This window comes from Rattus norvegicus, chromosome 9 (genome assembly GCF_036323735.1).
Source record: "Rattus norvegicus strain BN/NHsdMcwi chromosome 9, GRCr8, whole genome shotgun sequence".
Taxonomy (NCBI): Eukaryota; Metazoa; Chordata; class Mammalia; order Rodentia; family Muridae; genus Rattus; species Rattus norvegicus.
In genome coordinates this window covers 28,552,089-28,569,174 of record NC_086027.1, presented here as the reverse complement: position 1 = coordinate 28,569,174, position 17,086 = coordinate 28,552,089, and the positions used below count along the sequence as shown (strand labels likewise).

Below are 17,086 nucleotides of genomic sequence, written 5' to 3'. Positions count from 1 at the left end.
TTTTATTTAAAAATATAATTTTGTTCTTTTTATTTCTTAACAATATTTTATGTATGTTATGGTAAACTATGGTGTATGTAGCTGTTGGACGATGTTTTAGGTAATTTCAATGTCTGACTTAGTAGCAGGAAACAAAATCAACATCCTGAAATCAGAAGCTTTTTGTTTAATTGCATTCATTAAGAAAGAACTAAAAACAAGTGTCTAACTCACATACCCACTGCTCCAATTAAAGTATCTAGGAATATACATGAGATAAAGACCTCTTCAATGAAAACTATAAAATAAATAAGAAACTATTAAGACAGTAGCAGAGAGAATGTCTTTGCATTGTCATGGGTCAGTAGAATTAATATTGATCCAATGATCATATTGCAAAATTCAACACATTGAGTACAATTTCCTATCAAAATTATAATTGCAAACTTCAGAGAGAATTCTTCAAACAATCCTATAATGAATATGGGAACACAAAACCTTCACTAGAAAAGCAATCCTGAGCAAAGAGAAAGGTTTGAAGTATCACAACAGTTGACTGTGTGAAGAAAGGCAATGGTTTTTGGAATAAGACTTGCATAGCTCAGGAAAGAGCAATTCCAGTGGGTTTGCCTGAAATTGAAAAGCTTCTTTACAATAACAACACAAAGTAATGACACAAAGGAAGAGATTTCCAACAGAAGTGGAGACAAACTCTACCAAATGTTAAACAGAATACTGATAAACTGAAAACGTATATACCAAAGGTACACATATTCCAACAAATAACTTAGAAAATTAAATACATTTTTGAAATGAAAAAGTTCAAATGACTAGTCACTATATGGCTGATCTTTTTGCCCATCAGAGAAATATAAATCAAAATTACACTGGATTTCATCTCACTTCAGTCTAAAAGCCTCTAATCAAGAAAACAAGAAATGACATCTAAGAATTAGCAAGGATGTATACTAGAATCAGAAATCTTATGGACTACTGGAAGAAATATAAATTAGCATGACTACCATGGAAACAAAACTGGACATTCCTCCAAAAGTCCATATGTGTAATTAACTTTTAATTAATACTCTTTATTCTCTGAAGACGATTTCAATGTTGTCAAATTCTTGATTCTATTTAAAAATGTCAGGTAGCCATCTCATTTAAAATTACTGTGTGCATACAGGCCTAGTTTTCTGTTATAACTCCAATGAAAGATTTATTTTCAGAGTCCTTAGAATATTGTGCTTGCCCTTCTGTTTCCTCTGAAGCAGCTGAATAGCTGTACATGCTACTGCATAACTCCTGCATTACCGGGATTATCTGGTACTCTCCCATTGGAAGTACTGCACAGACTGGGAATGGCTGTCTCTCTGACATAGAAAGCATGGGTAAAGTATGGTTGGAACTTTATAGATGTCAGCACACAGATCTATGCAGAAGATGTTCTGGTTTAATCTGCAGCTGGAAGCTCCTGGAAAGTTCTCTGGTTCCTTGCTTTCCTGCCAGTACTTTCTCTACAGAACGTGTTTGTTTGTTTGTTTAAGGATTTCATCTATTATAAATCCTGAGTTACAGACAACTCCTGAATACATATGAAAAGTAAAAGGAAAACTCGAGAAGTGGTTTTAATGTGGTATTAATGTCTAGGGGCCACTAGCCATGCAATTTTCCATTTTCACAATTATTAGTTATCTTGTTATTATTGTTGAACTGTATCCAGGATACTTCATTCAGAAAGAAGGAACAAAGGAACAGAAATGTATGCCAACCTGCTTCTATATGCATAGTCTCTAACATCCTAGAGTTTGATTTTAGTTTGTTTATCTTAGGCATACTGTTAATCAACATTACTGTAAATGAGAAAATAGCACGTTATTCATTTAATGCAGTGAATATGCTAAGAGATCCAGCATATGTTATTTCTTCCAATTCAAGCATTTTCACTAATCATGTTTTTCAAAAGTGTTGGAAGATTCCACTAGTATTTTTAGAGTTCTCAGAATAATAAAATAAGAACAAAGCTATCGTTTCTTCTGTTGCAGTTGTTCTCAAACGTCCTAATGCTGCCATGATGCAGTACAGTTCCTCATATTGTGGTGATGTACAACCATAAAATTATTTTTGCTACTATTTCATAACTGTAATTATGCTATTGTTATGAACTGTAATGTAAATGTCTATGTTTTTCATTGTTCTCATATCCAAAGAGCTCACAGTTCAAAGGTTGAGAACCTCTGTTCAAACAGGCATTTTTGCTGGACACAATTATTTTCAAGTTCATTTTGAAGTGCCAGTTCTCAGAACAGGACTGTGGAATCTTAATTTGAGAAGCAGACCTGTTCTTTCCCCCTTGCTCAGTCACAAGAGGGTTCATTGGCAAAAAGAGTGGAAATGATATTTCCTATTTCCATAATTATAAAGAATTGATCTTTTAATATCATTGTCACTTGGAATTAAATACAAAAAAAGAGAGTAGCTTCTCCCCAATGTCACTATTGACATGCTTACATTTTTTCAACTCAATGAATCAAAGGAATTTCACACCAAGATCGAACAATTAACAGCAGAGTGAATTCAAAACTCCAGATACCAATTAATTTTGATTGAGTCACCCAATTTATGACAATTATGAAGCTGCAATATGATAAGGATTTTTGTCAGTAACGAGTTCCAGATAAAATACAAATTCATATGAATCCACGATAACAAAAACCCCCAAAATGTCCAGAATAGAAATCTGCAGAAATAAATGCATGTTTAGCAAAATGGGCAGTCAGAACAACAAAGATGATTGTGGAAGCAAAGACATACAGACAGACTCCACAGGACAGCATGCCTGATACCATAAAATAGATAATAGGCAAGAGGTACCATGAACATACCAGTTAAGTAGTACCATGAGCAATTACATTGTTGCATATCGATATTAATCTTGTGAAAGATATGAGGATCAGACAGTAGTTTAGGGATGAATATTATTTTGACAAATAGAGTGGGATATGAGAATGAGGAGGCATGCAGTATAAAAATGTAAAACACCAGAAAACTACTAATCCATAAGGTAACACAAGGTTTATAAATAAATGTAATTACCTTAAAAATAGGCTATGTCTGCAAAAAGTCCCAAGATGTGCCAACAAAGTTTGGTCTGTGGTATACAAAGAGGGTCAAGGAAAAGTTGTGGAATTCATTGATATGGGTGCTGTTGATGACCTTAAAGACAGCCCCAGAGGTTACATGCATAGATTTCGGACTACAGGAGATCAAGAAAAGAATGAGCTTCTGCTGAGGAAATGCTTCATTGGCTGAGTTATTCTCTGATATTGAAAAGGTTCTGGTTTTGGTTTCCGGAGTTGATAAAAAGATAGGGTAAGTTCTGAGACTGCATATTTTTGCTTATTTCAGTGAGAACGAAGCTTAGTAGGAAAGTATCGGTCCAAAGCTGGGATATCAAGTGATACTGAAATAAAAGTAGATAGTAAAACTTGTTTTTCACAGTCATAGAAATAATTGAGTAGGGAAAAAGTATGAGTTACACAGAAATGATGGGGATATGTAAGCCAAGGTAACATAGGTGACAAAATATCAATAAGAATCCAAGATTATTGAGGAAGGAAGATGACACTTAGGAATATAGTATATGTTTATATAGAGTTGTATAGAGGGGTGTGTGTGTGTGTGTGTGTGTGTGTGTACAATTTTTTTTAGCACATAAAAACCTGGAATGCCCAGGTGTAAGGAATATTCCCGAGATGTATTCCAGTACTGGTCAAACACAGCAAAATGAGTTTTAATTTGAGGGTTTTATATTATCCATAACTCCTTACCTGGCTCTGTCTCTCCACGAGGTATGGTTTCTTTCTAATGTAAAATTGTTCCACAATGTCCACACTTCTCCACCTGACTTTGACTATGATTTGCTATTAATAGCAGTTACTAAACGCTTAGAGGAAATAATACTTCTCTTCTGAACAGCTTATGACTTTTTTCAACATTCAATTGGAAGCAATATTAAAAACCTAATAATAAAAATTTCCATTTGTAGATACAACAACTTAAAATGCCATTATATATTTTGATGATTTTATAGCTCTGGGCAACATGATTATCATTTACAACATGTAACATTTAATAAGGCAATTATAACTATAACATGCTGTAAAACACTAGACAACAACAAATAAATGGAGCCTTTTAATCTTAATTTTAGCCCCAGAAAGGAGTTAATGTAGCATTCCCCTAATCAAAATACTAAAATCAAAATACTAAATAAAATTCATTTTAACAGTTATAGCACATCGAAGGTGTTACGTGTCATAAATTTCGTAAAGCTGAAGGCAACTATGTCTTTTTAATTGAATGAGATTAGACATGAAGTAAATTCTAATACATATATACATTGGTATAAAATTATAACATGCTAGGAATTTAAATAGTGCTGTTTTGTCAATACGACTTGCCTCTGCTTTAGGACTCTATATAAATTATAAATAAAATTAATATCAAATCCAAGGAAATGACAGAGATGTAGAATTAGACGGAAACTTTTAATGCAGATTTTGGGGTGAGATACAGAGATAAGTGCTTAGCACTTCCTAGAAGGAAGGTCAGTTCACTACATTTTTTTTTTTGTTTAAGCAAAATTTCAGTACTGCAAAGATGCATTAGAAACCATGAGTGCTGGCCGCTCTTTCAGAGGACTGGAGTTCAGTTTCTAAGACATAACATGCAGTCCATAACCACCTGTAATTACAGTTACACGGGCTGCAACAGCCTCTCCTGGCCTCTACTGGGCGTCTGTGCACAAATGCATAGACACATACATATACACATAAACAAAAATAAAACTTAACAGAATTAGAACAAAATGTTCAATAAAAACTGTAAACAGTAATGCTCAATTTTATGTTACTCGTTGGCACATAGTTATAATATATTATGTATATATAAATATATTAAGTAATGTATTCTAATTTTATTTATACTGGGTATGTATGTACTGGTTTTCAGTGATAGTCCCTGTCATTACCCTGTTTTGTTCCCTTACAGTTTCCATGAATTCCTCTTTCTTAACTTACACTATTCTAATTTCACTCTCTTGTTATTTTGATCTCTCGGAGTTTTTATTGAGGAGCTAAGGGTATAATTACATTATATTAAAATTATATTTTCTTAGTTACAAATAGAATTTGTTATTTTTTTCATATTAGAAACTTAAATTACACATAATTTAGACTTTTATATCCCCCAACCCACATAAATTGTTTTGTTTTTCAGGCTTCTTAGCATTGTTCTATTTTTTTTTTTGAATTTAAGAATCAAAGGAAAAGCATTTTAAAGCCTTGTTTCTTGGCTTTCAGACCAACTACTGCTGTCTTTCTGTGTGTAGGAGCCTGAGTTATCTCATGGAGATTAGTCAGTATGCACATGAAGAAAAAGTCTGATCGTTAGGATTTGGTTCAGATTAAAATTTCCTCTCTTGAACCGTGTAGTAAACAACTTTACAAGCCAACAGAATTCTATCTGATGCTCATGTAATATGCATGAAACCTGGGCATTTCTTAGGCAAAATAAATTGGTCATCTCAACATATGTAGTCAGGCCGGCTTGGTGAGAAGCAAGACTGCACACCTTGGTTCAAATGAATATCACTGCCTCTTCACATATGGAGAAGTTAGTACTATGTCAACATCATCTCTGTTAAATCTATATGCAGAACAGGAAAACACTGAAAAATAATGATTGACTAAACTCTCCTCTTGGGCAAGGTGTTTTAATACACATCTGCAAGGGCTTTATCATTACTCTTGAAAAAGATCAATATACTCTCATGCTCTTGAAGTAGATTATGCATGTGCCCACTCAAAAGTTTTTTGAATGACATTAAAACTGCGTCAAATAAAACCAGGCCACTTCAAACCTGCAGTAATGAACTCATTTTTAAGGAGATCTGAATTACAAGATTGAAAGGTTTCTGATCGAAACTACCATCCTGTTGTTGAGTGTGCATATGTTTTCAGGTCTATTGAATATTGTCTTTCTGCATTTCACAAATACATCTAAATAGTCCTATAACCCCTAAGGATATACAAGCAGTCATTAAAAGTCTCCCAACTGGAGAGCATGCATCTAAGCCTTTAGAGACTGGCTGCTCCAGGGAAGGGGGATTACCATGGGAATGCTCTCTCAAAGGCAAAGAGGATAGAGGATGGAGTGAAAAGCTCTAGGAGGGGGCTGAAAGGGGTTGGAAACATTTGTAATATAAATAAAATAATTTAAAAAATTAATTGAAAATGTCTCCCAATGAAACAAAGTCCAGGGTCATATGGTTTTAGTGCAGAATTCTACCAGACTGTGAAGCTCACCTAGGGTATGCACCCCCCCCTCCCAGGGTACTACCCCACCCTGTGACATTCAGTTTTAGTAGGACTAAGTGCACTTGTTCCCACTGAGTCCTAACCAGGTAGTCCAGTTAAAGGAAGAGGATCTAATGTTAGGCAACAGAGACAGGAACACACATGAAGAAAAAGTTAGACATCTGGAACAAATGTTTTGGGTGGGGCTATGTCCAGCCCCCAAAAGTTCTTTGGTTGGTAATTCCATCACTGTGAGACCCCATGGGGCCAGATTAGTTGACCCTGTAGGTCTCCTTGTGGTGTTTGTGACTGAATTGATATCCCACAATTAGGCTCTTGCCATTTCAGTCTCTATTATTTCTCATTGTATCTTTTCTTGTCATTCTTTTTTTTTTAATTAGATATATTTCTTTACTTACATTTCAAATGTCATTCCCTTTCCCGGTTGCTTGTCCATAAATTCCCACCCCGTTCCCCTCCCCCATACGGGTATTTCCCCCATACATCCCCTTTACTACCCCTCCCCCCATATTCCCCTGCACTGGGAGTCCAACCTTGACAGGACCAAGGACTTCCCCTTCCACTGGAGCCCCAACAAGGCTAGTCTCTGCTACATATGCAGTTGGAGCCCTGGGTCAGTCCTTGTGTAGTCTTTCAGTAGTGGTTTAGTCTCCGGAAGCTCTGGTTGGTTGGCGTTGTTGTTTTTATGGGGTTGCAAGCTCCTTCACCTCTTTCAATCCTTCCTCTAATTCCCCCCAAGGGGGTCCTGTTCTCAGCTCGGTGGTTTGCTGCTAGCATTGACTTCTGTATTGGACATGGTCTGGATGTGTCTCTCAGGAGAGATCTATATCCAGCCCCTTTCAGCATGCATTTTTTAGCTTCATCAATCTTAGCTAGTTTTGGTGGCTGTATATATATGGGCCACATGTGGGACAGGCTCTAAATGGCCATTCCTTCAGTTGCTGCTCCAAACTTTGCTTCCATATCCCCTCCTATGGATATTTTTTCTCCTTTTAAGAGGGAATGAGAGCATCCACATTTTGGTCATCCTTCTTCTTGAGCTTCCTGTGTCTGAGGATTCCATGTTGGGTAATTCCAGCTTTGGGGCTAATATGCACTTATCAATGAGTGCATATCAAGTGTCTTTTTCTGTGATTGGGTTACCTCACTCAGGATGATATTTTCTAGTTGATTCCATTTGCCTATGAATTTCATGAAGTCATTGTTTTTTATAGCTGAGTATTACTCCATTGTGTAGATGTACCACATTTTCTGTATCCATTCCTCTGTTGAAGGGCATCTGGGTACTTTCCAGCTTCTGGCCATTATAAATAAGGCTGCTATGAACATACTGGAGCATGTGTCTTTGTTGTATGTTGGAGCATCTTTTGGGTATATGCCCAGGAGAGGTATAGCTGGGTCGTCAGGTAATGAAATGTTCAATATTCTGAGGAACATCCAGACTGATTTCCAGAGTGGTTATAACAGTCTGCAATCCCACCAACAATGGAGGAGTGTTCCTCTTTCTCTACATCCTTGCTAGCAACTGCTGTCACCTGAATTTCTTGATCTTAGCCATTCTGACTGGTGTAAGGTGGAATCTCAGGGTTATTTTGATTTGCATTTCCCTGATGACTAAGAATTTCAAACATTTCTTTAGGTGCTTTTTGGCCATTCTATAATCCTCAGCTGAGAATGTTTTGTTTAGCTCTGTATCCAATTTTTAATAGGCTTATTTGGCTCTCTGGAGTCTAACTTCTTGAGTCCTTTGTATATTTTGGATATTAGCCTTGTATTAGATGTAGGATTGGTAAAGATCTTTCCCCAATCTGTTGGTTGCCATTTTGTCCTAATGACAGTGTCTTTTGTCTTACAGAAGCTTTGCAGTTTTTGAGGTCCCACTTGTTGATTCTTGATCTTAGAGCATAAGCCATTGGTGTTTTGTTGAGGAAATTTTCTTGTGATTCTTAACCCCCATATTTCAACTCTAAAGATAACCTGGTGTTAGTTGAATGGTGATGAATAAACATCACACCATTCCTGAAATTCAGCATAAGTAAATGATTTTAAAGAAGCCCTAGTAAAGTAATATTTTTGAATAAATCCTAACTCTTCTCATTAAAAAGTTCAAAAAATTTCTCATGTTTCATCAGAGACATCCAGGCAGTAAACTTGCATGCATGGAGTTCATGAAATATTGAAATGGTTAGAGTGCAGGAGGCCCCCTTCCTGACTAAAAAATTAAGTTGACATGCGAAGCCAAATGTCTATTTTTGAAGGTAGTCTGTGGGAAAAGAAAACTAAGGGTTAATACCACTTCCTGATAGTAGACCACAGGTAAGTAGCATGGTTGGTGTAGTTACCATTTCAGTCACTTCAATCAATGTTTTATTAAACATTTCTCAATGATCGAATGGAAAAAGATAAATCACTCACAGAATCAAGGTATAAGTCATATTGCCACTTTTTAAGCCATGTTTGGTTGATAGCCCTGGAAGGAATGCTCCTTTTGAAGGGAAATGGAGGATAAATGGATCTGGAATGAAGGAAGTTGTATGTGGTAATTGAAAGTATTGGACAAAGGAGAAACCATGGTCAGGATGCATTGTAAAATGATGATGATGATGATGATGATGATGATGATGATGATGATGATGATGATGATGATGATGTAACAGTAATAACAATAATAATAGCAATAATGAATTAACCTAGAAATCCTTCCCAGAATCCCCATGCCTGCTATTTCACTCTGGATTAGTGACTCATGCTGTTTATATCACTAAATTGACATTTCTTGCATCTGTTCATTAATTTGTCATTTATTTTGGCCTTGTCTCTTTTTTTCCAGACAGAATGTTGTAGCCCTTGGAAAATATTATTTTCACCATCAAATAAATATCATCTAATTATATAATAATGCCTCCTCCATATGTGAGCTGCTGACATATGGGCTAGATAATTTTTAGCAGCAGGAAGTTGTCGTGTATACCATAGGATACTGAATGGCATCTGCAGTCTCTGATCATTTGAAGCCAATGGCATGCTTGATCCTGCTGTTGTGACCATCAAAACTGTTCCTACAATCTGTGGATTTTTAAAACAAAACCACAGTACCAGGTGCGGGGTATCTATTTATGAATTATTGGTCAGGGAATGTCTAGAGCCTCCCCAGAAGAATAAAAATTCTTGCCATTCCTCTTAGTAGACCAGGAGAACTAGATAATAAGATTTTCTTAATGGCTCATGAGGCAATCAGGTAAAATTGACCTGGAAGCATCTTTTGTAATGGTTTCTTTTGGAGGCCCAGAGACAGTATGTAGATTGCTGGGGAAGAGGACATCAGTAGTCTAAGTCACTTGTTACTCTCATAAACTATGAGACCAACCTTACAGATGAGATGGACCTATGCAACAGTGACACTACTGTTAATCAGCATTTACTACCCTTGATAGGATATGAAGCTTGTTCTATAGGAAAGGGTCCAGGCCAGATAATGGAAAAGTGGAGAATCAACAGCAAAGACAACCTGGATAGGAAAATCAGAGGTCAAAACAAGAAGTCTTTACTGTTGTTTAGGTAAATTGTTATTTTTTCTTTTACTTGGCAATATCACTTGAGAAGTCAACCCTCCTAGAGCTAGCTCTTTCTCTTGGTAACTTCAGCTTTAGGTCTTCTTTAAATGGTTTCTGTTGCATGATTTGAGTAATTTATTTAATGATCTTTTACTGTATTTATGTATGTATGTATCATCTATCTACCCATCATCCATCTACCTACCTACCAATCTCTCTACATATCTACCTATCTTCCATTCTTCCATTCTTCCATCTATCTATCTATCTATCTATCTATCTATCTATCTATCTATCTATCTATCGATCTATCTATCATCTATCTATCTACTCTATCTCTCTATCCATTCATCTATATCTATCTGTCTATCTATCTATCTATCTCTATCTTTCTATGTTATTGGCTATTTATTCCTTGTAAATTGGTTTGCTCTGTACTTGGGAAAAATCACTCATTCAAAAACAAAAATATGACTATTACAGATTATTCTCCAGACTATACAAAACAAGCATTAAATTTTTGGGCCATGTATCTCTAACATTTAAATATGCTATGCAGTTCTTGGTTAGTAACTTTTACTTCTGACATTTTAGGAATGTTATGTTTTAATTACTCAGATTCTTGAGACATTTGGTTCTCTATGCTTTAAATATTTTTTTCTTCCTCCAGGCTTTGTTTTCCACACCACCAGTAAAGAAAAATGCTAATTATACATGCATATATGCATACATACATAAATATATATACATAAATATATATGTGTATGTTATATATTATTGTAATGTGTGTGTGTGTGTGTGTGTGTGTGTGTGTGTGTGTAGCCTATAGGACATTTCTGGTAGGATTTCTCTTTGTATAGTAGCCAAGATAAATAATAGCATAAATAAAATCAGAGTAGTACCTTAGCAGTGTTTCAGCAAGATCTGCCTAGAAACAGGGTTAAGTTGTTAAATTAACAGTAATATTTCTTAATATTATTAACTTATCCAAAGCCCCAAAGTTACTTAACAATAACAAGTTGCAACTCCAGATATTTTAAATCTCTTATGAATCCTCTGTATGGAATTAATATGGCTTTTTTTAGATAATCAAATACATACACAATTGAATAGAACTTATAATTTTCAGAGGGCCCAATTATCCCTACATCTACATTTGTGCTGGAGTGTTTACTCTTACAGTTATCAGAAGCATATTTTAGTAAGTTATTATTATGAGGGTGTTTTCTTTCAAAGCCTCAGGCAGAATTTACACCGCACTTACCATGGTGCCAAAGTGGACAGCAAGTGACTTTGTCTCCATGAACAATCACCTTTCAACCAAGGATTGATAAGCACTCTTGGGATGCTATCTTGCTCTAATATGTTTTACACAAAAGAAGAAATACACTGATGCTTATGTGAGTAAATGTATTCACAGTCTTTCCATGTTTTATTCTTGGCTTTTCTTCCTTGAATTCTGTAGAGGGCCGCAATAACATTCACCACCACTAGATGGCGCTGGCTTCCACTGCGCCCCGTGTGGAAGGCAGAGCTAGACAAGATGGCGCTGGCCTCCGCCGCGCCAGCCAACTTCCTTTCAGGAAGTTAACTGTGTGCGCATGTGCAAGAGTGCCTTCGTGCCAGGTCTTTGCCCACTCCGGGGCATGCCTAATGAGATCATGGGTAAGCGACCAATCAGGTGTGGATGCGCCGCGCTAGGGTGCATATAAGCCTTGCCATGCCGGCGCGCGGGGCTTCTCCTTAAGATTCATTAAAAGTTTGGCTGCAGCAAGGATTCGTATGTCCCCACGTGTTTTCTTGCTGGCGAGGTCACGCGCGGGACATTTGGTGCCGAGACCTGGGACAAATGCCTCACCATCACCGGCACTGAGGAGAGCCTCCGTTCACGGAAAGGGTCCAGAAGCTGCAGGATGCGGGTGAGACTCTGAGAGACAATGTTTAGCCTTGATCTGTTCCACCTCACTCCCTTGCCAGATGCAGCGGAAGCCTCTAGTATTGTTTTGGCAGCCCTCGGGTTTTTTCTATTGGCCTTTGAGTTTCTAGCTACTGTCAGGCAGCATCAGAGGTCGCATGGGAGCCACCCAGCTGTAACAGCAAAGCAAAGAGCGCGGGAGGAGGGGCAAGGCGGCGTGTCAGAAACAGGGTTGGATAAAAAATTAAAGAGCTCAAGGAAAAATAACAAGAAGACAGTCCCCTCCAATGCGGAGGCGAGAGAGTGGGGAAAAAACGCCCCGGGAGAGATAAAACAGAGAAGGGAGAAAAAGGTCTTGAAAAGGAGAAGTCTTTATCCGGTAAAGGATTCAAAGACTTCAGAGCTTGATAGCTCAGAGACAGACGAGCTTAGCTCCTCTGAGGAAGAGGATTTAGAAGATGAGGCAGCTCGCTATGAAAAAGAAAGATACTACCCAGATGAACAACGAGCTAACAGCTTGGGTAAACAAAAGGAAGTGGGAGGTGGAAACCATGCGGCTTCCCAGCCTATAAGCCCCAGCGCCCCTCCATCTTATATGGAGAGATTCCACTCAGATTCCTTCCTCACTAAAGAGGAACAGCAGGCATTCCCGGTGTTTGAGGCCGCCGATGGAGGCCGTGTTCACGCACCAGTAGAATATGTTCAAATTAAGGAACTTGCCGAGTCGGTCTGTAACTATGGAGTTAGTGCCAATTTTACTATTGCTCAAGTCGAAAGGCTTGCCACTCTGGCCATGACTCCAGGAGACTGGCAGACAATAGTGAAGGCTGCGCTCCCTAATATGGGACAATATATGGAATGGAAAGCCTTGTGGTATGACGCCTCTCAGGCACAGGCCAAAGTCAATGCCATTGCTGAAGGCAATCAGAGAGACTGGATGCTTGATCTGCTAACAAGACAAGGGCAGTATGCCAATAATCAAACTAACTATGACTGGGGAGCATACGCTCAAATCTCCGCTGCCGCCGTTAAGGCATGGAAGGCACTTTCCAAGAAGGGAGAGTCCGGGGGACATTTAACGAGAATTATACAAGGCCCCCAGAAGCCATTCTCAGACTTCGTGGCTAGGATGACAGAGGCAGCTGGCAGGATCTTTGGAGACCCTGAGCAGGCAATGCCTTTAGTGGAACAGTTGGTCTATGAGCAAGCCACACAGGAATGCAGAGCAGCTATTACACCTAGGAAGAGCAAAGGATTACAGGACTGGCTGAGAGTTTGCCGAGAACTTGGAGGTCTGCTTACTAATGCCGGCCTCGCGGCTACTATCCTACAGGGCCAAAAGTGCTCAGGTACAGGTGATCGCAAGGTCTGCTATAACTGTGGCAAACCAGGACATTTGAAAAAGGAGTGTCAAGCCCTCACAAGGAAAAGAGCACCAGGACTGTGTACTAAGTGTGGGAAAGGCTATCATTGGGCTCGTGAGTGTCGCTCAGTTAAAGATAACAGAGGCTGGCTTATTCAGCCCGGGCCTCCCCAGGCAGAAGGGGGTGAAAACACTCCAAAAAATGGGTATCTGGGCCCCAAGTCTCAGGGCCCCAAAACATATGGGACTCCAGCTTACAACAGACGGACACCATGGTTCGCAGAGCCACAAAAGGCTCAGCAGGAGTGGACCTCTGTTCCACTACCCAATTCATAATAATGCCACTGATGGGTGTGCAACCTGTCCCCACTGACCTCAAAGGCCCCCTACCCATGGGAAGTGTCGGCCTTATTATGGGTCGGTCCTCCTTAACCTTAAAGGGACTTATTGTTCACCCTGGAATAATAGATCAAGATTACACGGGAGAACTTCAAGTTCTCTGCTCTTGCCCTCAAGGCATTTTTTCCTTTTCCTCAGGTGACAGGATTGCTCAGTTGATTATTCTTCCAAGCTTACATGATCATTTTCCTTCTTCCGGGGTCCCTAGAGGCACCACAAAGTTTGGCTCTTCCGGAACTGATTCTGCTTATTTAATGATGGACCTTAATTCCAGACCCTCTTTAGAGTTGAATATAGAAGGGAAAACTTTTACGGGAATTCAAGATACAGGTGCTGATAAGAGCATTATCTCCTCTAGTTCGTGGCCTAAGGCATGGCCTGTCACTCAATCATCCCATTCCTTACAAGGACTAGGGTATGAGGCCAGCCCCACTATCAGCTCATGCTCCTTGATCTGGCATGCTCCAGAAGGCCAATCAGAAAGGTTTATTCCTTATGTCCTCCCTCTTCCTGTTAACCTTTGGGGGAGGGATGTCTTACAGAGTCTAGGTCTGACATTGACCAACGAGTACTCTCGACAAGCTGTCAAGATTATGAAGAGAATGGGCTACGAGGAAGGGAAGGGATTAGGAAAAAAGGAACAAGGAAAATTAGAACTGGTCCCACAAGAAGGTAGTATAGGAAGGCAGGGCCTGGGTTTTTCCTAGGTGCCATTGAGGGTTCTATGCCCATACCCTGGCTCACGGAGGAGGCAAAATGGGTTCCTCAATGGCATCTATCCTCTGAAAAATTAGAAGCTGCCACTAAATTGGTTGATGAACAATTACAGCTCGGTCATTTAGAACCGTCCATTTCACCATGGAATACTCCTATTTTTGTGATAAAGAAAAAAATCAGGAAAATGGAGACTTCTCCATGATTTGAGAGCCATTAATGCACAGATGCGTTTATTTGGCTCGATCCAACGAGGCCTACCCTTACTCTCCACCTTACCTAAGCAATGGAAGGTAATAATTATAGACATTAAGGATTGTTTCTTTTCCATCCCCTTGTGTCCACAAGACAGACAGAGGTTTGCATTTACTATACCAGCTATTAATCATCTTGAACCTGATAAGAGATTTCAGTGGAAGGTCCTGCCTCAAGGCATGGCCAATAGCCCCACTATTTGCCAATTATATGTGCAACGAGCCCTTGAACCTATAAGGAAGCAATTTCCATCTTTGCTTCTGGCTCATTACATGGATGATATATTAATGTGTGATAGAGATTTAACAACCTTACAGACCTCATATCCCATCTTAATCAAAACATTGGGACAATGGGGACTACAAGTCGCTGCAGAAAAGGTTCAAATTGCAGAAATTGGCTCATTTCTGGGATCGGTCATTTATCCTGAAAAAATAGTTCCCCAGAAATTAGAGATTCGCAGAGATCATTTACATACCTTAAATGATTTCCAAAAATTATTGGGAGATATAAATTGGCTGAGACCATTTTTAAAGATTTCCTCTGCTGAGTTGAAACCTTTATTTGATATTTTGGAAGGGGACTCTCATATCTCCTCTCCGAGAGCATTGACACCAGCCACAAACCAGGCCTTACAAGTTGTAGAAAAAGCCTTACAGGATGCTCAATTGCAGCGCATTGATGAGACCAAGCCTTCTGATTTGTGTGTTTTCAAAACTATGCAATTGCCAATAGCTGTCTTGTGGCAGGATGGGCCTTTATTATGGATCCATCCCAATGCATCTCCTGCTAAGATTATTGACTGGTATCCCGATGCGGTTGCTCAGCTTGCACTCCGCGGGTTGAAGGCAGCTATTATTCATTTTGGGAAAGAACCCAAAACCTTGATAGTACCATATACAGCCATTCAGGTTCAAACATTAGCTGCTACCTCAAATGCTTGGGCAGTGTTAGTTACTTCCTTTGCTGGACAGATTGATAATCATTATTCAAAACACCCGATCCTACAATTTGCTTTAAGCCAAGCCATTGTGTTCCCACACATAATGTCTCAGAAACCACTTGTTGATGGGGTTGTAGTGTATACAGATGGGTCAAAAACTGGTATAGGTGCTTATGTGGTCAATAATAAGGTAGTATCTAAGCAGTATAATGAAACCTCACCTCAAGTTGTGGAATGTTTAGTGGTGTTAGAGGTCCTCGAGACCTTCCCAGGCCTGCTTAACATTGTGTCAGATTCCTCCTATGTGGTTAATGCAGTTAAGGTCCTTGAGGTGGCTGGATTAATCAGGCCTTCCAGCAAACTTGCTCAAAATTTTCAACAAATTCAATCTACCCTTCTCGGCAGGAGATCCCCTGTATTTATAACACATATTAGAGCTCACTCGGGCCTTCCTGGGCCAATGTCCCGCGGAAATGACCTAGCGGACAAAGCTACAAGACTACAAGACTACAAGACAAAGCTACAAGACTACTACTACAAATCATGCAGTTGCCTTGTCCCCTCAATTAGATGTAGCAAAAGAATTTCACAGACAATTTCATGTGACGGCTGAAACTTTACGCTGCCAATTTGCTTTGACTAGAAAAGAAGCTAGGGAGATAGTTACCCAATGTCAAAATTGTTGTCAATTCCTGCCTGTACCCCATGTGGGAGTTAACCCATGAGGAATCCAACCGCTACAGGTCTGGCAAATGGATGTTACTCATATTCCTTCTTTTGGAAGACTTCAGTATCTGCATGTTTCTATTGATACATGCTCTGGCATTATGTTTGCTACACCTCTAACAGGAGAAAAGGCCTCGCATGCAATTCAACATTGCCTCGAGGCGTGGAGCTCTTGGGGTAAACCCAAACTCCTTAAGACAGACAATGGACCAGCTTATACTTCTCAAAAATTTCAACAATTCTGCCACCAGATGGATGTGACTCATCTGACTGGTCTCCCGTATAATCCTCAGGAACAGGGCATTGTAGAACGTGCCCATCGCACTCTCAAATCCTATTTAATTAAACAAAAAGGGGGAGTCGAGGAGGCTCTACCCTCAGTACCAAGAGTAGCTGTTTCCATGGCACTCTTCACCCTTAATTTTTTAAATCTTGATGCCCAAGGCCATACTGTGGCCAAACGTCACTATTCAGAGCCTGATAGACCAAAAGAGATGGTAAAATGGAAAGATGTTTTGACTGGTCTATGGAAAGGCCTGGATCCTATTTTAATAAGATCCAGGGGAGCGGTTTCTGTTTTCCCGCAGGAAGAAGACAACCCAATCTGGCTACCGGAATGACTGACACGGAGAATTCTGACGCCTAGAAATGACTCCCAGATGGATCCCTCAGAAACTACCTCTAGCCCTCACACTGCCTCTTTGGATTTGGATTCCTAGTACTTCAAAGAATGGGTGGGGGTTGCTCTGTTTGGTGCAGCCCTATGCTGTGGATTAGTGTTCATGCTATGGTTGGTTTGCAAACTCAGATCTCAACAGAAACGTGACAAGGCCGTTATCACTCAAGCACTTGTGGCCATTT

At 39.3% G+C, this 17,086-nt stretch overlaps 1 protein-coding gene across 1 annotated transcript; it reads left to right on the top strand.

Moving 5' to 3' along the window:
* Positions 1-16,251: 16,251 nt before the first annotated feature.
* On the top strand, positions 16,252-16,845 carry LOC134480279 (igE-binding protein-like). Its single transcript, XM_063267803.1, has one exon. It carries the CDS (start codon positions 16,252-16,254, stop codon positions 16,843-16,845), a length of 594 nt encoding a protein of 197 aa, XP_063123873.1.
* The last annotated feature ends 241 nt before the right edge of the window (positions 16,846-17,086 follow it).

Coding starts and splice junctions, on each gene's coding strand:
- LOC134480279 (XM_063267803.1), top strand. CDS start 16,252: ATGGATGTTACTCATATTCCTTCTTTTGGAAGACTTCAGTATCTGCAT.